This window comes from Carcharodon carcharias, chromosome 3 (assembly GCF_017639515.1).
Source record: "Carcharodon carcharias isolate sCarCar2 chromosome 3, sCarCar2.pri, whole genome shotgun sequence".
Classification (NCBI taxonomy): Eukaryota; Metazoa; Chordata; class Chondrichthyes; order Lamniformes; family Lamnidae; genus Carcharodon; species Carcharodon carcharias.
The window spans coordinates 27029060-27056958 of NC_054469.1; the positions used below are offsets into that span (position 1 = coordinate 27029060).

A 27899-nucleotide genomic window follows, 5' to 3' on the forward strand; every position below is an offset into this window, starting at 1 on the left:
GACTAGTGGAGTTCTGCAGGGGTCAGTGTTGGGACCACAAATTTTCACTTTATACATTAATGATCTAGATGAAGGAACTGCGGGCATCCTGGCTATGTTTGCAGATGATACAAAGATAGGTGGAGGGACAGGTAGAATTGAGGAGGCGGAGAGGCTGCAGAAGGATTTGGACAGGTTAGGAGAACGGACAAAGAAGTGGCAGATGGAATACAACATGGGGAAGTGTGAGGTCATGCACTTTTGTAGGAAGAATAGAGGCAAAGACTATTTTCTAAATGGGGAGAGAATTCAGAAATCTGGAGTGCAAAGGGACTTGGGAGTCCCAGTCCAGGATTCTCAAGGTTAACTTGCGGGTTGAGTCGGTAGTTAGGAAGGCAAATGCAATGTTGGCATTTATTTCGAGCGGACTAGAATATAAAAGCAGGGATGTGCTGCTGAGGCTTTATAAGGCTCTGGTCGGACTACATTTAGAATATTGAGAGCGGTTTTGGGCCCTGTATCTCAGGAAGGATGTGCTGTCCCTGGAGAGGGTCCAGAGGAGGTTCACGAGAATGATCCCAGAAATGAAAGGCTTAACATATGAGGCGCGTTTGAGGACTCTGGGTCTATACTCAAAGGAGTTTAGAAGGATGAGGTGGGGGGGGGTCTGATTGAAACTTACAGAATACTTAAAGGCCTGGATAGAGTGGATGTGGGGAAAATGTTTCCATTAGTAGGAGAGACTTGGACCTGAGGGCACAGCCTCAGAGTAAAGGGAAGACCTTTTAGAACAGAGATGAGGAGAAACTTCTTTAGCCAGAGAGTGGTGAATCTATGGAATTCATTGCCACAGAAGGCTGTGGAGGCCAGGTCATTGAGTGTATTTAAGACCGAGATCAATAGATTCTTGATTGGTAAGGGGATCAAAGATTACGGGGAGAAGGCGGAAAAATGGCGTTGAGAAACTTATAAGCCATGATTGAATGGCGGAGCAGACTCGATGGGCTGAATGGCCTAATTTCTGCTCCGATGTCTTATGGTCTTATCTAGTCCTGAATGGCAGTGGACAATTAAACAACTCACTGGAGGAGGAAGCTCCACAAATATCCGCATCCTCATCGATGGGGGGACCCCAGCACATCAAGGCAGCATTTTACTGAGTGTGGCAACACGGAACCTAGCAAAACTGTAGTCAATGGTAATCAGGGGGAAAACTCTCCATTGGTTGGAGTCATACCAAGCACAAAGGACAATGATTGTTATTGTTGGAGGTCTGTCATCTCAGTTCCAGGACGTCACTGCAGGAGTTCCTCAGGGGAGTGTCCTAATTCTGACCATCTTCAGCTGCTTCATCAATGATGTTCCTTCTATCATATGGTCAGATGTGGGGATGTTCGCTGTTGATTGCGCAAAATCAGCACCATTCACAAATGGACAAATGTCCAGGTCTGGATGATTTGTGTCCCAGACTGCTGAGGGTGGCAAGGGAGGAGATCGCAGGGGCTCTGACCCAAACTTTTAATTCTTCTCTGGCCACGGTGGAGGTGCCAGAGGACTGGAGAACAACTAATATGGTTCCACTATTTAAGAAGGGTTGTCGAGATAAGCCAGGGAACTAGAGGCCAGTGAGTCTCACCTCAGTGATAGGGAAACTATTGGAGAAAATTCTGAAAGTGGGAATCTATCTCCACTTGGAGAGGCAAGGTTTGATCAGGGATAGTCAGCATAGCTTTGGCAGAGGGAGGTCATGCCTAACAAATTTGATAGAATTTTTTGAGGAGGTGACCAGGTGTGTAGATGAGGGTAGTGCAGTTGATGTAGTTTATATGGATTTCAGCAAAGCCTTTGACGAGGTCCTACATGGAAGACTTATAAAGAAGGCAAATGCACATGGGATACAGGGTAATTTGATAAAGTGGATTGAAAATTTGCTTAGTTGTAGGAGACAGAGGGTGATGACAGAAGCCTGCTTTAGTGACTGGAAGCCAGTGTCCAGTGGCGTATCACAGGGATCTGTGCTGGGACCCCTATTATGTGTCCTTTATATAAACGACATAGATGACTATGTGGGAGTTAGGAAGAGTAAGTTTGCGGATGACACAAAGATTGGCCGGGTGGTTAACAGTGAGGTTGAGTGTCTTGGTCTACAGGAAGATATAGATGGGATGGTCAAATGGGCAGAAAAGTGGCAGATGGAATTTAACCCTGAAAAGTGTGAGGTGATACACTTTGGAGGGAGTAATTTGACAAGGAAGTATTCAATGAACGGCATGGCACTAGGAAGTTCTGAGGAACAAAGGGACTTTGGCGTGTGTGTCTATAGATCTCTGAAGATGGAGGGGCATGTTAGTGGGGTGGTGAAAAAGGCATATGGGACACTTGCCTTTATCAATCGAGGCACAGATTACAAAAGTAGGGAGGTCATGTTGGAGTTGTATAGAACCTTAGTGAGGCCACAGCTGGAGTACTGTGTGCAGTTCTGGTCGCCACATTATAGGAAGGATGTGATTGCAATGGAGGGGATGCAGAGGAGATTCACCAGGATAAAAACAGAATTACCTGGAAAAACTCAGCAGGTCTGACAGCATCGGCGGAGAAGAAAATAGTTGACGTTTCGAGTCCTCATGACCCTTCAACAGAACTGAGTGAATCTAAGGAGGGGGGTGAAATATAAGCTGGTTTAAGGTGGGGGGGTGGGTTGGGTGGGTGGAGAGAAGTGGGGGGGGTGGTGTGGTTGTAGGGACAAGCAAGCAGTGATAGGGGCAGATAATCAAAAGATGTCACAGACAAAAGCAAACACCAGGAGACAAATGGAAAGCAATGAAGGTGAACAAGGCAAAAGAGAAACACGGAAATCTTGTCGCAGAGAGGAACAAAACTTCTTCAAGGTAGGCATTCCTTGAAGAGGAGTGGCAGTCAATTAAACAAAGAGATAAAAACAAAAAACTGCGGATGCTGGAAATCCAAAATAAAAACAGAATTACCTGGAAAAACTCAGCAGGTCTGGCAGCTTTGGCGGAGAAGAAAAGAGTTGACGTTTCGAGTCCTCATGACCCTTCAACAGAACTGAGTGAATCTAAGGAGAGGGGTGAAATATAAGCTGGTTTAAGGTGGGGGTGGGGGAGAGAAATTGGGGGGTTTGTAGGGACAAGCAAGCAGTGATAGGAGCAGATAATCAAAAGATGTCACAGACAAAAGCAAATCTTTTGATTATCTGCTCCTATCACTGCTTGCTTGTCCCTACAACCACACCACCCCCCACTTCTCTCCCCCCACCCAACCACCCCGCCCCCCACCTTAAACCAGCTTATATTTCACCCCTCGCCTTAGATTCACTCAGTTCTGTTGAAGAGTCATGAGGACTCGAAACGTCAACGCTTTTCTTCTCCGCCGATGCTGCCAGATCTGCTGAGTTTTTCCAGGTAATTCTGTTTTTGTTTTGGATTTCCTGCATCCACAGTTTTTTGTGATTCACCAGGATGTTGCCTGGGATGAAACATTTAAGTTATTAAATATAGACTTGGGTTATTTTTGTTGAGGCAGAGAAGACTGAGGGGCGACCTGATCGAGGTGTACAAGATTATGAGGGGCATGGACAGGGTGGATAAGGAGCAGCTGTTACCCTTATTTGAAGGGTCAGTCACGAGGGGACACATGTTCAAGGTGAGGGGCAGGAGGTTTAGGGGGGATGTGAGGAACAACATTTTTATCCAGAGGGTGGTGACGGTCTGGAATGCATTGTCTGGGAGGGTGGTGGAGGTGGGTTGCTTCACGTCCTTTAAAAGTACCTGGATGAGCACTTGGCACGACATAACATTTAATGCTATGGGCCAAGTGCTGGTAAATGGGATTAGATAGGTAGGTCAGGTGTTTCTCACATGTTGGTGCAGACTCGATGGGCTGAAGGGCCTCTTCTGCACCGTGTGATTCTGAAATGCTCAGACACTGAAGCAGTCCATGTTGAAATGCAGCAAGACCTGGACAATGTCCAGGCTTGGGTTGATAAGTGGCAAGTAACATTCACACCACGCATGTACTAAGCAATGACCATCTCCAACTAGAGAGAATCTAACCATTGTTCCTCAAACATTCACTTCCTCCACCACTGACGCACAGTGGCAGCAGTGTGCACCATCTACAAGATGCACTGCACCAATCGCCAAGGCTCCTTAGGCAGCACCTTATAAACCCACACCCTCTACCACCTAGAACACTGCCCCTACAAGTTTCCCTCCAAGCCACACACCATCCTGGCATGGAACTCTATCCTTGTTCCTTTACTGTTGCTGGGTCAAAATCCTGGAGCTCCTTCCCTAACAGCACTGTGGGTGTACCTACACCACATGGACTGCAGCAGTTCCAGAAGGCAGCTCAGCATCATCTTCTCAAGGGCAATTAGGGATGGGCAACCAGCGACACCCACATCCCATGAATGAATTTACAAAAGGTGCATGTCATGTAGACTTAATCTATACATTACTGGTCAAAGTTGAAAAAAAAAATTGGTGACATGAAAAATAAAAATCTCACCAGCCAGTTGGAATCATTTACATTCAGAATAATTGTCTCAATTTTATTCACAAACTGTTAAAATCCAAAACCTTTCTGGTTTTTCTTTTTATTTACTTGGATATCATTGGCAAGGCCGGCATTTGTTGCCCATAACTAATTACCCTTGAACCGAGTGGCTTGCTAGGCCATTTCAGGGGGCAGTTCAGAGTCAATCACATTGCTGTGGGTCTGCAGTCACACATAGAGCAGGTAAGGATGGCAGATTTCCTTCCCTGAAGGGCATCATTCATGAACCAACTGGGTTTTTACAACAATCAATGAAAGTTTCATGGTCACCAAACTTTCAATTCCAGATTTTGTCAGTTGAATTCAAATTCCACGAGGTGCCACGTGGGATTTGAACCTCTGTTCCCAGAACACTGGCCTGGGCTTCTGGATTCGTGGTCTAGTGACATTACCACTACGCCACCCCCTCCACCACCCCACTGGCTAATGTCAGTTAACTTGTAACAAACTGAGACCAAAGCGAGGGCCTTAATTCCTATTTTTATGGCTCAGCTACATGCCTTACTAACTTATTGAGCTATCAGGGGAGTGGAACCAAGAATTGAGAAACATTAAAGGGTGTGGTGAAGATCAAAACATGTTGGTTTATCTTTTGCACTGAGGGAGGAGTGTGCACTTTTTGCACATGATCTAAAGGAAGCTGATGAAAGCAAAGTGGAAAATCAGAGAAGGAATGGATGAGGTTGGATAATGACTGGCGGAAATAATTGGTGTGACTTAAGGTACATATTGAGAGAGAACAGTGCCTTAGAGAATTTGGCTGTTCAATGAACATGTTAGAGGATTAACCATCAACTATAGTTCAGAGGATGTGATTTGAGTTGAGACAGATAAAGCTTCCAAGAAAACTTAAAATTTCTCTCTGAAGCTGTGGATGAGTCCAGGCTATGAATCGAACATTACAATCCACATTATGTTGTTGAGATTTTCAACTTCTAAAATTTAAATAACTTGTCACAATCCATACTATACAGACTTAAATCTGGCCTTTTCAAATATTCTTTACTTCCTTGATCAGTAGCCTATTCCCATAGCTCAACATTTTGAGCTGTACATTTTTTTTATTCACTAACTTGTTAAGACCCGTAAAACATTTGTGGTGAAATGTCTTTATCCCGACATTACTACTTTAAATCCCCATGCCATTCCATCCTTTCATGCCACATTCACAGAATTACAGAATCACAGTGCAGAAGAGGCCCTTCGGCCCATCAAGTCTGCGCCAACACGTGAGAAACACATGGCCTACCTACCTAATCCCATTTACCAGCATTTGGCCCATAGCCTTGAATGTTATGACGTGCCATGTGCTCATCCAGCTACTTTTTAAAGGATGTGAGGTAACCCGCCTCCACCTCCCTCCCAGGCAGTGCATTCCAGACCGTCACCACCCTCTGGGTAAAAATGTTTTTCCTCACATCCCCCCTAAACCTCCTGTCCCTCACCTTGAACTTATGCCCCCTTGTGACTGACCTTTCAACTAAGGGGAACAGCTGCTCCCTATCCACCCTGTCCCTGCCCCTCATAATCTTGTACACCTCGATCAGGTCGCCCCTCAGTCTTCTCTGCTCCAAAGAAAACAACACAAGTCTATCCAACCTCTCTTCATAACTTAAATGTTTCATCACAGGCAACACCCTGGTTAATCTCCTCTGCAGTGCAATCACATCCTTCCTATAATGTGGCGACCAGAACTGCACACAGTACTCCAGCTGTTGCCTCACTAAGGTTCTATACAACATTACCTCCTTACATTTGTAATCTATGCCTCGATTGATAAAGGCAAGTGTCCCATATGCCTTTTTCACCACCCCACTAACATGCCCCTCCATCTTCAGAGATCTATGGACACACACGCCAAGGTCTCTTTGTTCCTCAGAACTTCCTAGTGCCATGTCATTCATTGAATACTTCCTTGTCAAATTACTCCTTCCAAAGTATGTCACCTCACACTTTTCAGGGTTAAATTCCATCTGCCACTTTTCTGCCCATTTGACCATCCCATCTATATCTTCCTGTAGCCCAAGACACTCAACCTCACTGTTAGCTACCCAGCCAATCTTTGTGTCTTCCGCAAACTTACTAATCCTAATTCCTACGTAGTCATCTATGTTGTTTATATAAATGACAAATAATAGGGGACCCAGCACAGATCCCTGTGATACGCCACTGGACACTGGCTTCCAGTGACTAAAGCAGCTTTCTGTCATCACCCTCTGTCTCCTACAACTAAACCAATTTTGAATCCACCTTATCAAATTACCCTGTATCTCATGTGCATTTGCCTTCTTTATAAGTCTTCCATGTGGGGCTTTGCTGAAATCCATATAAACTACATCAACTGCACTACCCTCATCTACACACCTGGTCACCTCCTCAAAAAAAATTCATCCCAATTCCTTTCGTCCATCTCACATAATCCTGTCTTATCCCCCATCCCAACCCTCTTCCTTTGTCATCCACAAACTACATACCCTCCCCCAACGATGCCCACAATGGAGGTTTAGGGAAGTGGTCTCACCGCAGGTTAAGGGAATGCAGGCAGAGAGGGAATGGATGACTACCAGATAGTCTAGGAGGACCAGGCAGGTAGTGCAGGTGTTCCCTGAGCCCATCTCGCTCCCTAGTCGGTTTTCCATTTTGGCTACAGATGAGGGCAATGGTTCCTCAGAGGATTGCAGCTCAAGCTAAGTCCAAGCATCATGGGTGGCTGAACTGCCCAGGAGGGGAGGAAGAAGACTGGAAGAGCAATAGAGATAAGATATTCAATAGTTAAATGAACAGACAGGTGTTTCTGCGGCTTTAGATGTGACTCCAGGATGGTATGTTGCCTCCCTGGTGCCAGGGTCAAGGATGTCACTGAATAGCTGCAGGACATTTTTCTGGCGGAGGGTGGACTGCCAGAGGTCATGGTCCACATCGGTGCCAATGGCATAGGTAGAAAGAAGGATAAGGGGCATGAAAGCAGATTTTAGAGTCGTAGGAAGCAAATTAAAAAGCAGGATCTCATAGGCAGCAACCTCAGGATTATTCCCAGTGCCACCTGCTAGTGAGTAAGAAATAGGAAGACAGAGCAAATGAAGGTGGGGCTGGAGAGATGGTGCAGAAGGGAGGGCTTTAGATTTCTGAGGCATTGGGACTATTTCCAGGGCAGCTGGGACCTATACAAGGAGGATGGTTTACACCTTAGCAGGACTGGGACCACTATCCTTGCAGGGAGATTGTTAGTGCTGTTGCAGAGGATTTAAACTAACTTGGTAGAGGGATGGGAAGCTGAGAGGATATTCAGATAGGAGAAAAACAAAGCTGGTAATAGTAAGAAGGAGAGTAGTAAGCAAAATTGGAAGACAGCAGGAACAAAGGCCAGCATTAAATAGGGTCAAAATATGGAAAAATATTTAAAAAGCAAACTTAAAGCCATTCTATCCGAATGCATAAAGCATTTGTAACAAGATGATGAATTGGTGGCACAAATATGAACATACAAACAAGGAGTAGGAGTAGGCTATTCAGCCCCTTGACCCTGCTCCGCCATTTAATAAGATCATGGCTGATCTGAGAGTAACCTCAAATCTGCATCTTGCCTACCCATGAGAACCTATTATTCCTTTGCTTACCAAGAGTCTATCTATCTCTGCCTTAAAAATATTCCAAGACTCTGCTTCCACTGCCTTTTTAGGAAGAGAGTTCCAAAGACTCACAGCCCTCTGAAAGAAAAAAATTACACCTCACCTCCGTTTTAAATGGGCGACCCCTTATTTTTAAACAGTGACCCCCTAGTTCTAGATTCTCCCAAAAGAGGAAACATCCTTTCCACATCCATCCTGTCAAGACCCCTCAGGATCTTTGTATGTTTCAATCAAATTGTCTCTTACTCTTTCTAAACTCCAGCGGATGTAAGCCTAGTCTGTTCAACCTTTCCTCATAAGACAACGCACCCATTCCAGGTATTAGTCTGGTAAGCCTTCTTAAACTGCTTCCAAAGCATTTACATCCTTCCTTAAATAAGGAGACCAGCAATGTAAACAGTAATCCATGTGGCCTCACCAATGCTCTGTAAAACTGAAGCATAACCTCCCTACTTTTGTATCCAAATCCCTTCGCAGTAAACAATAACATTCTATTAGCTTTCCGAATTACTTGCTGTACCTGCATTCTATCCTTTTGCGACTCATGCACTAAGACACCTATATCCCTCTATAATTTCTCTTCATTTAGATAATATGCTTTTTTATTCTTCCTGTCAAAATGGACAATTTCACATTTTCCCACATTATGCTCCATTTGCCAGATCTTAGCCCACTCGCTTAGCCTTTGTATATATTCTTGTAGTCTCCTTATGTCCTCTTCACAACTTACTTTCCTACCTATCTTTGTATCATCAGCAAGTTTGGCAACCATCCCTTCATCCAATTCATTTATATAAATTGTAAACAATTGAGATCCCAGCACTGATCCCTATGGCACACCACGCGTTACATCTTGCCACCCTGAAAAAGACCCATTTATGCCTACTCTCTGCTTCCTGTTAGCCAGCCAATCTTCTATCCATGCCAATATATTAACCCTATACCATGAACTTTTATTTTTCACAACGTTTAATCTGGCACTTTAGTTCATGCCCAATTCCAAATGCAGCAAGACCATATCCAAGCTTGGGCTGCCAAGTGGCAAGTAACATTTGCACTACACAAGTGTCAGGCAATGACCATCTCCAACAAGAGAGAATCCAACCCTTGCCCCATGATGTTCAATGACATTACCACCGCTGAATCCCACCACTATCAACATCCTGGGGGTTACTATTGACCAGAAACTGAACTGGGCCTGCCATATAAACACTATGACCTCAAGACCAGGTCAGAAGCTAGGAATCCTGCGACGAGTAACTCACCACCTGACTCCCCAAAGCCTGTCCACCATCTACAAAGCACAAATCAGGAGCGTGATGGAATACTTCCCACTTGCCTGGATGAATGCAGCTCCCACAATACTCGAGCCTTGACACCATCCAGGACAAAACAGCCTGCTTGATTGGCACCACATCCACAAACATTCATTCCCTCCACTAATGCAGTGTGTATTATCTACAAGGTGCACAGTAGGAATTCACCAAGGCTGCCTCGACAGCACCTTCTAACCATGACCATCTAGAAGGACAAGAGCAGCAAATAGATGGGAACACCACCACCTGGAAGTTCCCTCTAAGTCACTCACCATACTGACTTGGAAATATATCGCCATTCCTTTACTGTCACTGGCTCAAAATCCTGGAACCCCCTTCCTAACAGCACTGTGGGTGTACCTACACCACATGGACTGCAGCAGTTCAAGAAGGCAGCTCCCCACCACCTTCTCAAGGGCAACTAGGGATGGGCAATAAATGCTGGCCCAGCCAGTGAAGCCCACATTCCGTGAATGAATAAAAAAAACTTTATCAAATGCCTTCTGGAAATCTAAGTGCAGTACATCCCCTTTATCCACAGAATATGTTACTTCCTCAAAGAACCCCAATAAGTGGGTTAAACATGATTTCCCTTTCACAAAACCGTGTTGACTTTGCCTGATTATCTTAAACTTATCCAAGTGCTCTGTTATAGCTTCTTTAATAATAGCTTCTAACATTTTCTCTATGACAGATGTTAAGCTAATTGGGCTGTAGTTTCCCACTTTCTGTCTCCCACTCTTTTTGAATAATGGAGTTACATTTGCTATCTTCCAATCTACTGGGATCTTCCCCGAATCTAAGGAGTTTCAGAAAATTAAAACCAACGCAATAACTTCTCACTAGTCACTTCTTTTAAGACCCGTCCATCAGGACCCGGACACTTGTCAGCCCACAGTTCCAACAATTTACTCAGTACCTCTTTTCTGGTGATTGTAATTTTCCTTAGTTCCTTCCACCTCCTGATGTATAGTTGCTTCGGGGATATTACTTGTAGTGAAGACTGATGTAAAATATATATTAAATTCATCAGCCATTTCCTTGTTTTCCATTATCAATTCTCCAGACTCACTCTCTATTGGACCAAAGTTCACTTTGTTAACATTTCTTTTTAAATTATTTATAGAAACTCTTATTACCTGTTGTTATATTTCTGGCTAGTTTTCTCTCGTACTCTAATTTTTCCCTCCTTATTAATCTTCTAGTTATCACAGAATCACAGAATTTTAATGGCACAGAAGGAGGCCATTCAGTCCATTGTGTCTGTACCAGCTCTCCAAATTAGCATTATGGCCTAGTGCCATTGCCCTGCTTTATCCCCATACCCCTGCACATTGTCCCTTGTTGTTCCTTGTATTCTGTCCAACCTTCTAGCCTTCCACCTATCTTTGCACAATTATATACTTTTTCTTTAAGTTTGATACTATCCTTAACCTTTCTATATGTGGTGTGTCCGACCCTTAGACTTTTTACTCGTTGGAATGTAGCTATTCTGTGTATTCTGGAATATCCCCTTAAATGTTTGCCACTGCATCTCTAGTGATCTCTCCCTTAACCTAATTTGCCAATTCACTTTAGCCAGCTCTGCTTTCATGCCCTCATAATTGCCCTTATTTAAGTTTTTAAAAAGTCTCAGACCCACTCCTCTCTCCCTCAAATTGAATATAAATTTCAATCATATTATGGTCACTGCTACCTAGGGGCGCCTTCACTATGAGGTCATTAATTAATCCCATCTCATTGTTCAATACCAGGTCTAGTATAGCCTGCTCTCTGGTTGGCTCCAGATCATGCTGTTCTAACAAATTATCCTGGAAACATTTCACGAACTCCTCATCTAGGCTACCTTTGCCCATCTTGACTTTTGCTGTCTATAATGTGGATTAAAATCTCTCATGATTAACACTGTGCCTTTCTGACAAGCTCCCATTACTTCTTCCTTTATGCTCCATCTTACCATGTGGTTACTATTAAGGGGCCTGTACAGGACTCCTACAAGTGTCTTCTTGCCTTTACCATTTCTCATCTCTACACAAACCGTTGTCAAATCCGTGTCCCAATCCATGTCCTGCAGCCGTATCTGCAATGGCTATCAAATTGTACTTATTTATTTCTATGTGCGCTCTCAGTTCATCTGTTTTGCTTCGAATGCTTCATGCATTCAGATACAGAGCCTTTAGTTTTATCCTTTTATTCTTTTTATAACCTCTAGTCTCATTTGTTGATTTACCGTTAGATTTGTACTCTCTATCGCGTTCCTGTCATGGTCTGTTTTCCCATAATAATACCTTTCTCTTTTGCCTTATCTCTACTGTTTAATTTAACAAATCTTCCCAAATTTGTACCCTTGCCCCGCTACTTAGTTTAAAACCCTCTCTACTTCCCTAGTCATGCGGTTCACAAGAACACTGGCCCCAGCATGGTTCAGGTGTATACTGTCCCAACAGTACAGATCCCGCTTTCCCCAGTATTTCTGCCAGTGCCCCACGAACCAAAACCCACTTCTCCCACACCAGGCATTGAGTCACACATTCTGCTCCCAAATTTGATTTGTCCTTTGCCAATTTGCACGTGGCTCCGGTAATAATCCAGAGATTATGGCCTTTGAAGTTCTGCTTCTTAATTTGGTGCCAAGTTCCTCATACTGACTGTGCAGAACCTCCTTCTTTGTCCTCTCTAAGTCGTTGGTACCAACATGGACTACGACGAATGCAACCTCTCCCGAAAACTGCACACCGAAAAGCGCTTCTGCACCCAGATGAAAATTCGACCTCTGATGTCTTTCACATAGCATTAAACTGAATAAGCAGAGATTTGATTAAAGAAACCATTACTAATCCCAAACAGTTGTTGGGCAATTTGTTTCTAGGCAGAGCACAGTTGGCATCCTTATTACCTAAATTAACCTCAATCATCATGCATTATTTTTAATGACTCCACATTTAACTGATAATGATGAGGAACAGGAACCATCGGTATAACAAATATGAAGCTAAATGTTAACAAGAATTTACATTTATCTTTGGCTTGCTGAATCTTCACTGAGAAGAGTTTTTTTTTATTCATTCATGAGATGCGGGCTTTGCTGGCTGGGCCAGCATTTATTGCCCATCCCTAGTTGCCCTTGAGAAGGTGGTGGTGAGCTGCCTTGAATCTCTGCAGTCCGTGTGATGTAGGTACACCCATGTGCTGTTAGGAAGGGAGTTACAGGATTTTGACCCAGCAACAGTGAAGGAATACATGAGGGACTTAAGTGGGTTTGTTCTCCTTAAGAACAGAGAAGTTCAAGGGGAGATTTAATAGAAATGTTCAGAATTATGAAGAGCTTTGATTGGATATATAAGGAGAAACTCCTTCGACTAGAAGAAGGGTCGCTAACCACAGGATACAGGTTTAAGGTCATTGGCAAAGGAACCAGAGGGGAGTTGAAGAGAATTTCTTTATTGCAGCAAGTTAGGATCAGAAATGCACTGCCTGAAAGGGTGGTGGAAAGAGATTCAGTAGTAACTTCCAAAATGGAATTTGTTTTGATATAGCAGTTGGTAAAGGCTGTTATTTAAAATCCCAGAGGGAAACTTTAAACAACTGTCATAACCTATATTTTCAATTGGTATGTTTTGAGTTGCAGATCTAAATTCAGGAATAAGACCACCAGTTCTTGAGAGTTTTTATATCAAACTAAATGAGACATTTATTAATTTATAACAAACACATACACATGGCTACAAATTACTACTAAGATAACTTATAACAAATTCCCAAATTAATCTCCACTAAGGCAACAATAACCAATAGACTTAAACAGACACCAGGCAAAGTATTTTTATCTTACAAATTCAAAATGAGGTTCCTTTCAATTTGGTTCCTTTGCAGACAATGACCTGCACACACACACTCCTTTCTGTTATACCCAGCCTTTCTCTTAGAATGTAAATTTTTGATGCATCACCAGGACCTTTGAATTCCACCTCTTCTAATAATAAAACGCCTTTCATAGTACCAATTTTATTAGTAATATAAACATTGCTTGGTGTCTCATAGCTGGGTGTAAGATTTCACTCCCAGTCTTTGAATGCTCTATTCAACAAAATACAAGTGTACCCTCTACCTACTGTTTACATCTCAAAAATGACTATACATCAAAGATGCAGACAAGCTGGTTTTAATCAAATTAACGCACACACAAATTAAAGCTCTATTTATAAAAAAAATTTCCAATAACATTACATATGTTTATCTCTCTTCCTAGCAAATTGGATAGATCCCTGAAAAGGCAGAATTCGCATGTCCCTGGGGAAAGAGCGGGTGAGGATTGGGACTAATTGCTGAGCTCTTCAAAAGAATTGGCACAGGTATGATAGGCCACATGACCCTCTTTGGTGCTGTATTGGTGAGAGTATTTCAAGTAGAATATCTTGTTTCGTTCGACTGAGAATCATGGGTGAATTTCCTCGAGGCTTTACCCACTATATTGCTCTACCCGTTCTTTCCCCAGGGACATGCGACTTCTGCCTTTTCAGGGATCTATCCAATTTGTTAGGAAGAGAGATTAACGTTACACAGTTTTTTGGATCTGTCCCAAAATCCCTGCATCAGAATGGGAAAAGCTTAAAGGAAATTTACCTCCCTTGAAGTTCTTCTGGCACTTGAAAACCTTAGAAAATGCAAGCGTATTTTTTTAACTGCAGGCTACACCACTTTCGATCAATGGAATTTCTCAAAGAATTTCTTAATCTTTGAAAAGGTTGCTGATTGAAATATTTTGCTCATCGTCTTGAATTCTCTGAGATGAGAGGTGTTGCATCCAACAATCTCAACCAAAAAACTTTTCTACTGTCTACCCTTTTCCCCAGAGGGTTTGAGTAACTAATAACTGTGGACCCGAAACAAATTCTTCCTTAGTTCTCTGCCCAAAGGCAGGATCGATCTAAAATGCCATGATCTTGACTATGAGTAGAGCAAGGAGGCAGGTCTCCAGCTGGATCGAACCCCATGCTGATGGTACCACCTGATCCACACAGGCCATCTAGCCAATTGGCCCCCAAGGACTCCAAGTTGCTGTAGAGAACATACAATTTTTACAAGTGTGTTGTAGCCTGGAGCTATGGACAGTGATGGTAGAAGCTTTAGTTTCTTTCCAGCACGTGGCTGTCCAGAAATTCTTCCTGTTCTTACCACCTGCCATTGGCATATGTTGGAAGGATTTACACGTTGATACTGTTTGGCCACATTATGAACACATCTTCCTTGGCCATCAAATCCTACATAAGAACATAGGAACAGGAATAAGTCATTCAGCCCATCGAGCCTGTTCCACCATTTAACTAGACCATGGCTGACCTACCTCAATGCCATCTTCCCATACTATTCCTTTGATGTTATTGGGATCTAAAATCTCTTGACCTCTGCTTTGAACATACTCAATGGCTTAGCCTTCGCAGCCTTCTGAGACAGAGAATTCCAAAGATTCACCACTCTCTTACTGAATAAATTCCTCCTCATCTTGGCCCTAAATGGCCTATCCCTTATTCTGAGACCGTATTCCCTGGTTCTAGACACCCCCTCCCCCCCAACCTAGGGAAACATGCTTTCTGTATCTACCCTGTCGAGCCCTGTAAGAATTTTGTACACTTCAATGAGACAACCCCTCATTCTTCTAAACTCTAGAGAATATAGGCCCAATCTCCTCTATCATCATAACTTTTAATGTAGTTCCCCAATCAACCTTAGCCAACTGCCTGTCATACCTTCGTAGTTTTCTTTGTTTAGATTAAAGACCCTAGTTTTGGATTGAACTACATCACTTCAAACTTCATGTCAAATTCTATCAGATTATGGTCACTCTTCCCTAAAGGCTCCTTTACAAAGAGATTAATTAGCCCTTTCTCACTGCACAATACTAGATCTAAAATAGTCAGTTCTCTCGTTGGTTCCTCAATACTGTTCTAAAAAACCATCTTGCATACATTTCAGGAATTCGTCCTCCTCAGCATTAGTGCTAATTTAGTTTACCCAGTCTATATGTAGATTGAAGTCCCCTATGATTACTGTATTACTCTTGTTACATGCACCTCTAATTCCCTGAATTATACTGTGCCCCATATTGCCACTACTATTTGGCGGCGTATAAACAATTCCTACCAAGTTTGTTGCCCCTTGCTGCTTCTTAGCTCCACCCAAACTGATTCTACATCTTGATCTCTCATCCTCTCTCATTAATGTACTGATCCTATCCTTTATTAACAATGCGACCACACATCCTTTTTGCCTGTCCTTCCTAAATGCTGAATACCCTTAGATTCCCACCCTTCATCACCCTGCAGCCACTTCTCATATGGCAGTTCGATCATACCTGTTTACTTTTATTTGTGCCATCAATCTATCTATCTTGTTGCAAATGCTGCATGCATTCAGGCAGAGTGCCTTTAATTCTAACTTATTATTTTTGCAATCTCCAGCCCTAACTGCTAGCAAACTCTTATGTTTGTCCGCTCTGTCCCTTCCTGGGCACATTTCCCTTATTGCTATCCTGCTCTCTTACCGTCTGCTCTCTTTTGTTTATCACAGGTGTGTGATGGATACTCTCCACTTGCCTGGATGAGTATAGCTTCAACAAAACTCAAGAAACTTGACACCATCCAAGACAAAGCAGCCCACTTGATTGCACCTCATCCACAAACATTCACTCCCTCCTCCACCAACGCACAGAGCCAGCAGTGTGTACCATCTACAAGATGTGCTGCAGCAACTCACCAAGTCTTCTTAGGCAGCAAATCCAATGACCACTACCATCTAGAAGAACAGGGGCAGCAGACACATGGGAATGCTACTAACTGGAAGTTCCCCCCCAAACCACTCACCGTCCTGACTTGGAAATATATCGCTGTTGATGGTGAGTGGCTCAGAGGGGAACTTACAGGTGGCAGTGTTCCCAAGCATTTGATGCCCGTGTCCTTGCAGGTGGTAGAGGTCGTGGGTTTAGAAGATGCTGTCGAAGGAGCCTTGGTGAGTTGCTGCAGTGCATCTTTGAGATAGCTGCTGCCGCTGTGCGTTGGTGATGGAGGGAATGAAAGTTGAGGATGATGGATGGGGTGCCAATCAAGCAGGCTGTTTGGAGCTTCTTGAGTGCTGTTAGAGCTGCACTCATCCAGGCAAGTGGAGGGTATTCCATCACACATGACTTGTGCCTTGCAGTTGGTGGACAGGCCTTTGGGAGTCAGGAGGGGAGTTACTCTCCGCAGCATTTCCAGCCTCTGACTTGCTCTTGTAGCCTAGGTATATTTCTGGCTGGTCCAGCTTAGTTTCTGGTCAAGGGTAACCCCCAGGATGTGGATAATGGGGGATTCAGCGATGATAGTACTATTGAATGTCTTGGGGAGATGGTTAGATTCTCTCTTGTTGGAGATAGTCATTGCCTGGCACTTTTTTGACATGAATGTTACTTGCTACTTAGGTCTTGGATATGGACTGCTTTAGTATCTGAGGAGTTGCTAATGGTGCTGAATATTGTACTATCGTCCACGAACAATCCCACTCCTGACCTTATAATGGAGCGCAGGTCATTTATTAAACAGCTGAAGATGGTTGGGCTTACAACACCACCCTGAGTATCCCTGCAGTGATGTCCCAGGACTGAGATGATTGACCAACAACAACCACAACCATCTTCCTTTGTGCTAGGCATGACTCCAACCAGTGGAGTTCCATTGACTTAATTGATTCCCATTGACATCAGTTTTGCGAGGATACTAAAATGCTGCCTTGATGTCAAGGGGGCAGTCAATCTCACCTCACCTCTTGAGTACAGCTCTTTAGTCCATGTTTGGATCAAGGCTGCAATGATATCAGAAGCTAAGTGGCCCTGGAGGAACCCAAACTGAGCGAGAGTGAGTAGGTTATTGCCTCTTGATAGCACAGCCGACGATGCTTTGCAGATGAACGAGAGTAGACTGATGAGGCGGTAATTGGCCAAGTTGTATTTGTCCTGCTTTTTTTGTACATGGCTTAGTTGAGCAATTTTCTACATTGCCAAGTAGATACCAGTGTTGTATCTGTACTGGAACAGCTTGGCTAGAGGCATGGCTAGCTCTGGAGCACCAATCCTCAGTACTATTGCTAGAAAGTTGTCAGGGCCCTTAGCCTTTGCAGTTTCCAGTGCCTTCATCTGTTTTTTGATATCACATGGAGTGAACTGAATTAGCTGAAGGCTGATATCTGTGATGCTGGGGACGTCAGGAGGGGTCCGAGATGGATCGTACACTTGGTACTTCTGGCTGAAGATGGCTGCGAATTCTTCAGTGTTGTCTTTTGCGCTGATGTGCTGGGGTCCCCCATCAATGAGATATTTGTGGAGCCTTCTTCTCCAGTTAGTTGTTTAATTGTCCACCACCTTTCATGTATGGATGTGGCAGGACTGCCTATGTTGTAGCTTCACCAGGTTGACGTTTTTAGGTATGTCTGGTGCTGCTCCTGGCATGCCCTCACATGCTCTTCATTGAGTTAAGTTGATCCCCAGGTTGATGGTAGTGGTAGAGTAGGGGATATGCTGGGCCATGACATTACAGATTGTGGTTGTATGCAATTCTGCTGCTGCTGATGGCAGCAGTGTGTCATGGATGCCCAGTTTTGAGTTACTAGATATGTTCGAAATCTATCCCATTTAGCAGGGTGGTAGTGCTAATGTGAAGACAGGACTTCGTCTCCACAAGGACTGTGCGGTGGTACTCCTACCAACACTATCATGGACAGATGCATCTGTATCAGGTGGATTGGTGAGGATGAAGTTAAGTAGGTTTTCCCTCTTGTTGGTTCCCTCACCACCTTCCACAGACCCAGCCTAGCAGCCAAATCCTTAGGACTCTGCTACCTCGGTCAGTCGTGGTGCTACCGAGCCACTCTTGGTGATGGACATTGAAGTCCCCCACCCAGGGTACAGTCTGTGCCCTTGCCACCTTCAGTGCTTCCTCCAAATGGTGTTGAGGAGTACTGAGTCATCAGCTGAATGGGGGTGCAGTAGGTGGTAATCAGCAAAAGGTTTCGATGCCCATATTTGACTTGATGCCATGAGACTTTATGGTTTCTAGAGTCGATGTTGAGAATTCCCGGAGCAATTCCATTCCAACTGTATACAACTACCGCCACTTCTGCTGGGCCTGTCTGTTGGTGGTAATATCTGGTACATTGTCTGTAAGGTAGGATTCCGTCAGTATGACTATGTCAGGCTATTACTGACACAATTTTGGCACAAACCCCCAGATTTTAGTAAGGAGGACTTTGCAGGGTCGACAGGGCCGGGTATGCCATTGTCATTTCCAGTGCCTAGGTCGATGCCTGGTGATCATCCAGTTTCATTCCTTTTTGTAGGCTTTGTAGCAGTTTTTGATACAACTAAGCGGCTTGCTAGGCCATTTCAGAGGGCAGTTAAGAGTCAACCACATTGCTGTGAGTCTGGAGTCACATGTAGTCCAAAAAGGACGGCAGATTTCCTCCCTTAAAAGGCACTAGTGAACTACATGGGTTTTTATAACAATCAGCAATGGTTTCATGGTCACTATTACCAAGACTAGCTTTTTAATTCTAGATTTATTAACTGAATTTAAATTCCACCGGCTGCCATTGTGGCATTCAAATCCATGCTTACAGAGCATTAGCCTGGGCCTCTGGATTACTAGTCTGGTGACATTACCACTTCGCCTCCCCGTCGGAAACTCAGCAGCTAATTTATGCACTGTAAGCTCCCACAAACAGCAAAGAGATAATGACCAGTCTGTCTAATATGATGTTAGTTGAGAAATCTCCACTACTCTTCTTAGTGCCTTGGGATCTTTTATTGTCCACTTGAGAGGGCAGACAGCGCTTTGGTTTAATGTCTCATCTGAAAGATGACACCTCCGACATGCAGCACTCCCTCAGTATCATTTGCAAAGGGACATAAGGCAGGTGATGATCACTAAGGTCGGAGGGCTCTGAAAGTGAGGATGAGAATTTTGAAATCAACCTTCTGGGGCTTAGGGAAGCTTGGAGAGGACGTCTAGAGGGTGATGGCTGAGGATGCCAGCTGCAGCCTTTGGATAGGTCGTCGTATGCAGAGCATTTGGAAAGGGAGGCCAACTGGGAAAGCACTTGAAAAGTTGAGCTTGAAGATTGAGAATGCATGGGCTAAGGTTTCAGTAATGCAGGAGGACATTTAGGAGCAGAGGTGGATAATATTGTGTAAGTAAAAGAAAGTGGGTTTGCTAAGAGCGATTGGAGGAAGGAGACTGAGCTCAGTCAAGCAGGACATCTCCCAATGTAGAGAGGCTGATGCAGTCAAGACCAGAAGTATGTAGGGTACAAATAAAGCACAGTAGAATGCAATTTCAACTGTTTGCTCTTTTTCAGTTCTTATTTTGCATAAAATCGCAAGAAGATTGTATAATCCATACTGCCCTTATTTCAACAGTACAATTGATTATGACTATTGTCCCTTTGAACTGGTGAACACTTCAATGAATAGGCTAGGTCTTCTTCCTCCCACTAGAGGAGGATTGGGGTGAAACTTCTGCCCGCTGTGACTTGGTGCAATTTCCTGGGTCGGGGCTCATTATCAATGCAGGACCTGCACAAGAGCCAATTCAATGCAGCACTCCTACCCTGGAGGATATTCCAGAGTCAATGTGATCAGCGGCTGGTGGAGAAATTGGGCGGATTACCAAACTGTGCCTCCCTGGTGTCATTTGCACAAGCTGGGGTAGTGAGGCAGTGGGATTGGGATGGTTGGGGGGTGGTGGTAACTATTAACCTTCGTCTCAGGGGTAATGAGATAAAAATGGAGTTTGGGGCAGGAATAGGATAGTGACATTCACTGCCTGATTTTCCTACTGTTTCCACCTAACTTGGGCATTGTAGTGGAGGAAAATTTGGGCCTGTGTATCATTTTATAGCTGCCTGAAGTTGAATAAACAACATTTCCATCAGAAAATGCTGTTAATAATTGATCCTTTCTACGTTAACCCTCTTTCCAATGAACTTTGTTCGGTAACCATCTTGGTACTCGAATGGGATGTTCTGCCTTTACTGAGCTCTCCATTCTCAGAAATAAAGGTTAGATTGTTGCGGCAAGATAAGATCATTAATAAGGTGTTTGATTGTCACAGTGTTTTCCTCAGTATAAATGTATTCAAATTACTTCAACCACACCCCTGCACCATTTTCTAGTGTTAATTTAAGACGTTTCACTCTGTTAAAGACACTATATGTTGTTAATAGTGTATTTCGAGCAGGTACCATCTCTTTCATAATATTGACAGTGCAACTTATTTTATATTGGAAAAAGACTATTTTTGTCATGCCAGTTGATTAGTCCCAAAAGAATTTTCCTGTATGGGTATGGGAAGCTACTAACAGTTTTCTTCTCCATCAGGCTAATCGGCTTGACTTTATGTGGCGGTTCAGAGGAATGAAAATGGGCCTCTAACAATGCTAGGGATACCATGGGCAGTGTCACGCTACGCTACTTCTGCTACGGGTGCCTCTTCACATCTGTGACCTGGACACTACTCCTGTTCATCTACTTCAACGTGAACAACGAAGGCTACATCTTTAGCAATGTGCCCTTCCCGGGGAGCCAGCGAGCACAGTGGAGATTTCAGCCCCGACTTACTAAAGGCCCCACACGGCTGCTTGAATCCCAGCACCTTGGCAGCGTAAACAACCAGTTTATAAAACACTTGCCTAGAAATTTTGAGAAAAAATTGGCACTGTCTTCAGAACTAGGTGAGTCACCTGTTACTGCTAGGTTAGTAGGTTAGTAATGTTGTGTTTGGTTTGCTATCTTTTCTAAAATTAAAAGTATTCATAAAGTGCTTGTAAGTACAAACCAGTACAATGCCTCCTTCTGGGAAACCAGCAAGGAGTAGGCTTTTCAGGGAAAACCTTTCTGTGGAACCAGGAAGATCAGGATTGCTTCCCCCACCCTCGGACTCCACAGTCCTAATGGTCACACTCCTCTTCCCCCTTGTCTGATCTGCTTCGCACACATCCCCTTCCCCCCCATCCCGAGACTTGAGGATAGTTTGTTAGTGATCTTTCTCGTGTGTTGAGCTGCCGTACCTCCAGCTCACCCTGGCAGTGTAGTTGGGGCCCAATTGCTCGGCGGCCTTGTGCTCCCAGTTCGGGCGTGCACTGTTTCTGGCAGGCCTGAGACGGGCACAGAAATGGGCTCTGATTAATTTCGATCCCAAAAACAAATCTTTTACATTTGGACTAGTTAGCAAACATTCCATCTAAAATAGTAACCCTGCAAATTTGACAAAAGTTGGGATGCCTTTGCAACCCACAGCAATACTGCAGATAGTTGTATGGATTCAATTTGCCTTGAAATAAGCCTATTCAAGTAATAATGGATGAATGTTTAATGCGACCCTATGAAAATCCTTATGTATGTTTTTAATGGAGAAGGTAACTCGCCCATAAACAAAGAATTTCATACAAACACCCTCAGTGACATTCAAATATCCTAATTTCCAGCCATGAAATAAAGTGTAGATGTGCACAGTCATGATATGTGTTGAACAGCTAAGAATTATGAGGCTGTGGAAAAAAACATCCTCTTCTGGAAACTAAAGTTTGAGGTGAAATTTTGCATTTGGAGATTTGCTAAGGAAAATGATGCTTGTTGGTATTACTGTAAACATTTGAGCAGCACAGTTACTGCAGGGTTAAGCTTCTGTAGTTTTCCAGGTTTGACTTATTTTAAGGCTTTCAGCTGTGTTGTAATAAGTAATCCTTTTAAAATGGTATATTCATTCATCCGCAAACTTACTTTCAAAAATTTGCTTTATGTCAATAATAGTTAAGCAGGTTTGTAATTGCACCATAAAATGTACATATTATAGGGAAAATATGTACTAGATAAAAATGTTGATACAATAATATTTTGATATGATAGAGAGCTTACTTTTCTATAGAGAATCATATGCTATTTAATTTGGAATAGATTTTCTGTTTAATTATGTTACAGCTGTGGCTCAGTTGGTAGCACTCTTGCCTTTGAGTCACAAGTTTCTGGGTACTTAAGCACAAAAATCAAGGCTAACACTCCAGTGCAGTTTTGAGGGAATGCTGCACTGTTGGAGGTGCCCTCTTTCAGAAAAGACATTAAACCAAGGCCCCATTTGCCCCCTCAAGTAGGTCTAAAAGATCCCATGGCACTATTTGCAAAAGAGCAGGGGAGTTATGTCCAGAATCCTGGCCAAAATCTATCCCTCAATTAACGTCACTAAAACAGAGAATCTGCTCATTATCACATTGCTGTTTGTGGGAGCTAGCTGTGTGCAAATGTACCTGTCACGTTTCCTACATTACAACAGTGACTACACTTCAAAAATTACTTCATTGATTGTAAAGCATTTTGAGATGTCAGTTGGCCATGAAAAATGCTTTATAAATGTGAGTCTTTCTTATTGACTGAATAGGCAGGAAGTCTAGCTCTGCATTACACCTGTCATATTTTGTGTATCATTATTATAGATGATAAAAGACTTCCAACCCAAATTTAATTTATCGATCCAGAAACATCCTATAGTTGTTTGGTAGTACAGAACTTGAGTATTGATGAAAAAGGAGACATGTCTACACTTTTTGTCTTGCACTCATCAGGACACTCGCAAGAACACCAATATAAGGGGAAGACAACAATTTATACCGTATGTGAAGAGAGTGCTGATTCGTTGGCAAGTGATGTTGCCATGGAGAATGCACCACTGATGGTGACTGGCAGTTAACTGTCGAGCTGTATTTGAAATTTCGAGCTTGACCCTGATTGGTCAAGGATTTGCCCTGATGAATGAGTCAGAAAATGGCTGTCACCTATCTTGCTTAGCTGAAATTGGTGCAATGTATGTCCATATTCTCTCTGCCTACAAAGAACAGGGCCCTGTGCATTAATATATGCGGCTTCCAGTAAACGTAATGTTTTTGTCTCCGGGCAACAATTTACATTTGTCAACATTAAATTCCATCTGCTCTGGCTCTGCCCACTCAAATATTTATTGAATTTATTGTATTATTTCACATTTTTAAAAACAGTTACATGCTTTAGGGAAGGGAACTACGGGATGTTTATTGCTGAGTCGGGGGAGGAAATGGGAATGTAGTAGTGGTAGGGGTCAATATAATTAGGGGATACTGTTCTCTGCAGCCATGTGAGTCCCGAAGGCTGTGTTGCCTGCCTGGTGCCAGGGTTAAGGACATCTCCTCTGGGCTGGAGAGGAACTTGGAGTGGGAGGGAGGAATCCAGTTGTTGTCGTCGTCCATGTTGGTACCAACGACATTGATAGGATTAGAAAGGAGGTTCTGCTCAAAGAATTTGAACAGTTAGGGGTTAAATTAAAAAGCAGAACCTCCAAGGTAATGATCTCAGGATTGCTATCTGGCCAAACTGGCATAGAGTAAATAAAATCAAGGAGTTAAATGCGTGGCTCAGCGATCGGTGTGGGAGGAATGATTTCAGTTCATGGGGCACTGGCACCAGTACTAGAGTAGAAGGCAGCTGTTCTGGTGGGATGGGTTTCACTTGAACCGTGCCACTTGAATCCTAGCGATTCAAATAAGTAGGGCTGTAGAGAGGGCAATAAACTAAATAGAGAGGGGGATGGTTCTAGAAAGGGGCTTACAAAGCAAAAGGACATGGCAGTCTTGCAGAGCAGCTATTTAGGTAACGATATCCAGAGTGTGACAGGAAGGGACAACGTGTACAAACATTAAGAAAAGCAGTAAATAGGGCCAAAGGAGGAAAAATGATAAAAAGGCAAAATTAATGGCTCTTTACTTAAATGTAAGTAGTATTTGGAACAAAACTGATGAATTAATGGCACAAATAGAGGTTAATGGATATGATGTCATAGCTATTTCGGAGACGTGGTTACAAGGAGATCAAAGTGAATAACTAAATATTCAGGGGTATGTGACTTTTGAAAAGGTCAGGCAGGAATGAGAGGGTGGTGGGATAGCTTTGTTAGTATGAGATTGAATAAGTACAATAACAAGAAAGGATTTTGGATCAGAAGATGTAGAATCCATATGGGTAGAGGTAAGAAATAACAAGGGGAAGAAGAAACTGATGGGAATAGTCTATAGGCCCCCTGACAGTAGCTATATTGTAGGACAGAGAATAAATCAGGAGATAATGAGAGCATGCAACAAAGGTAGTACATTAAGGTGACCTTAACCTTCATGTAGGTTGGGAAAATCAAATAGGCAGAGGTAGACAGGAGCAATAATTCATAGAGTGTATTCGGGACAGTTTCCTAGAACAATATATTGTGAATCAAACCAGGGGTCAGGCTATTTTGGATCTGGTAATGTGTAATGAGGCAGGTTTAATAAATGATCTCAGAGTAAAAGATCCCCTAGGAAACATTGACCATAACATGGTAGAATTTAGTATTCAGTTTGAGAGTGAGAAACTTGGGTCGGAAACAGCTGTGCTAAACTTAAGGGTAATTACAATGGAATGAAGGCAGAGTTAGCTGGAGTGGACTGGGAAAGCAGTTTAGTAGAAAAGATGGTTGATAAACAATGGCAGACATTTAAGAAAATAGTTCATGACTCTCAACAAAGATATATCCCAGTGAGGAAGAAGGATTCAAGGAAGGGGATAAACCAACCATGGTTAACCATGGAAGTTAAGGACAGTATCAAATTGAAAGAAAAAACATACAATGTGGCAAAGATTAGTGGTAAGCCAGAGGATTGGGAAAGTTTTAAAACAACCAACAAAAGATGACCAAAAAAAAATAAAGAGGGAGAAAATAAATTTTGAGGGTAAACTAGCAGGTAATATAAAAATGGACAGTCGGAGCATCTTTCAATATATCAAAAAGAAGAGAGAGGCCAAAGTGAACATAGGCCCCTTAGAGAATGAGGCTGGGGAAATAATAATGGGGAGCCAGGAAATGGCAGAGGAGTTGAATAAATACTTAGCTTCAGTCATCATGGCAGAAGATACTAATAGCATTCCAAAAATAGTAAATAGTCAAGGGGCAAAAGTGTGGGGGTGGAGGGAGGAAATAAATACAATAACTGTCACTAGAGAAAAAGTACTAGGGAAGCTAATGTGGCTAAAGGCCAATAAGACCCTGGACCTGATGGGTTGCATCCTAGGATATGAAAGGAAGTAGCTACAGAGATAGTGAGTGCATGGTACTAATCTTCCAAGAGTCCTTAGATTCTGGAAAAATCCCAGAGGATTGGAGAATGACCAATGTAACAACCCTTACTTAAAAAGGGAGGGAGACAATAAACAGGTAACTATAGGCCAGTTAACTTAACATCTGTCATTGGGAAAATGGTGGAGTCTATTATAAAGGATGTAATAGCAGAGCATTTAGAAATACACAGTCTAATCAAGCAGAGTCAGCATAGCTTCAGGATAAATAAAGGGGAATCAGTAGACGTAATATGAGGGGAATAGATAGAGGGACATGATAAATTGTTTCCCTTGATGGAGAATTCTAGAACCAGGGGACATAAATTCAAGATAAGTGGCAGAAGGTGTAGGGGGGACATGAGGAAGAACTTTTTTATGCAGAGGGTAGTAGGTGTCTGGAATTCACTGCCCAAGAGGCAGAAACTTTAAACTCTTTTAAAAAGTACCTGGATCTGCACCTAAAGTGCTGTAAGCTGCAGGGCTATGGCCTGGGTACAGAAAAGTGGGATTAGAAAGGGCACCTGGGTGTCCTCGGGCTGGCATGGACAAGATGGGCCGAATGGCCTCCTTCTGTGCTGTAACTTTTCTATGGTTCTATAGTTCTATAAATATACTTGAATTTCCAAAAGGCATTTGATAAGGTACTGCACATAAGGCTACTTAATAAGATAAAAGCCCATGGTGTCAGGGGTAGTATATTAGAATGGACAGAGGATTGGCTAACTAATTGAAGACAGCTGGGATAAGGCTGGCATTTTTGGGATGGCAACCTATAACTAGTGGAGGGCACAGGGATCAGTGCTGGGGCCACAATTATTAACAATTTTTTTTAATGAGGGAAGTGAATGTACTATTGCCAAGTTTGCAGATGACACAAAAATAGATGGGAAGACAAGTGGTGAGGATGACACAAAGATTCTACAGAGGGACAAAAACAAAAATTGCTGGAAAAACTCAGCAGGTCTGACAGCATCTGTGGAGAGAAACACAGAGTTAACGTTTTGAGTCCGTATGACTTCTTCAGAATTATTCAGAAGTTCTGAAGAAGAGTCACACGGACTCAAAACGTTAACTCTGTTTTTCTTTCCACAGATGCTGTCAGACCTGCTGAGTTTTCCAGCAATTTTTGTTTTTGTTTCAGATTTCCAGCATCTGCAGTATTTTTATCTTAGAGTCTACAGAGGGATATAGACAGATTAAGTAAGTGGGCAAAAACTTGGCAAATGGAATATAATGTGGGAAAGTGTGGGGTTATGCACTTTGATAGGAAGAAAAGAGGAGCTGAATATTGTATAAATGAAGAAAGACGGCAGCACAGAAGGATTTGGGAGTCCTTGTTCATGAATCCCAAAAAGCTAACATACAAGCAGTAGGGAAGGCAAATGGAATGTTGGCCTTTATTTCAAAGAGAATTAAGTATAAAAATAAAGAAGCCTTGCTAAAACTATACAAGACACTAGTTAGACCACCCCTTGAATACTGTGAACAGTTTTGATCCACTTATCTATGGAAAGATATATTGGAGGCAATCCAGAGAAGGTTCACTAGGTTGATCCGGGTATAGAGGGATTTTCTCTTGAGGAGAAGTTGAGCAGGATGAGCCCATACTCATTGGAGTTTAGAAGAATGAGAGGCAACCACATTGTAACATATAAGATTCTTAGAGAGCTTGACAGAGTAGATGCGGAGAGGTTGTTTCCCCTTGTGGGAGAGTCTAGGACTAGAGGGCATAATCTCAGAGTAAGGGGGCACCCGTTTAAAACAGAGATGAGGAGGAATTTCTTCTCTCAGAGGGCAGTCAATCTGTGGAATTCTTTATTGCAGAGGGCTGTAGAAACTGGGAGGTAAAGTTTATTCAAGGCTGAGACAGATTTTTAATCAGTAAGAGAATCAAGGGTTATGGGGAAAAGGCAGGAAAATGGAGTTGAGGGTTATCAGATCAGCCATGAACTACATTGAATGGTGGAGCAGGCTTGATGGGCCAAATGGCCTACTTCTACTCTTATGTCTTATGGTCTTATTTGAATGAGGCATTAATTAAGGTCCTGCATGCCCATCTAGGTGGATGTAAAAGATACCATTTTAAAGAACAGGGGAGTTAACTAAATAGATTTGGAATAAAAAAAGTTGGAATCAGTTATGGTGACCATGAAACTACTAGATTGTCATCAAAACCCATCTGGTTCACTGACTGAACGTAAGAAATAG

General features: G+C 42.9%; 1 protein-coding gene across 9 annotated transcripts in view; it reads left to right on the forward strand.

The window, feature by feature from the left end:
• Window positions 1-27899, forward strand: part of galnt11 (UDP-N-acetyl-alpha-D-galactosamine:polypeptide N-acetylgalactosaminyltransferase 11 (GalNAc-T11)) — a 199747-nt gene that overhangs the window by 106854 nt on the left and 64994 nt on the right. For 5 of the 9 annotated variants that reach the window (XM_041183552.1, XM_041183559.1, XM_041183556.1 and 2 more), the window contains one exon: window positions 20904-21256. The exons of 1 other annotated variant lie outside the window; for it this stretch is intronic. In XM_041183552.1, coding sequence (XP_041039486.1) covers window positions 20974-21256 — 283 coding nt within the window. In that variant the 5' untranslated portion in view covers window positions 20904-20973. Of the gene's footprint in view, window positions 1-13751; window positions 13855-20903; window positions 21257-27899 lie in introns of all 9 variants that reach the window. 3 more of the 9 variants (XM_041183554.1, XM_041183553.1, XM_041183551.1) reach the window with 1 other exon arrangement.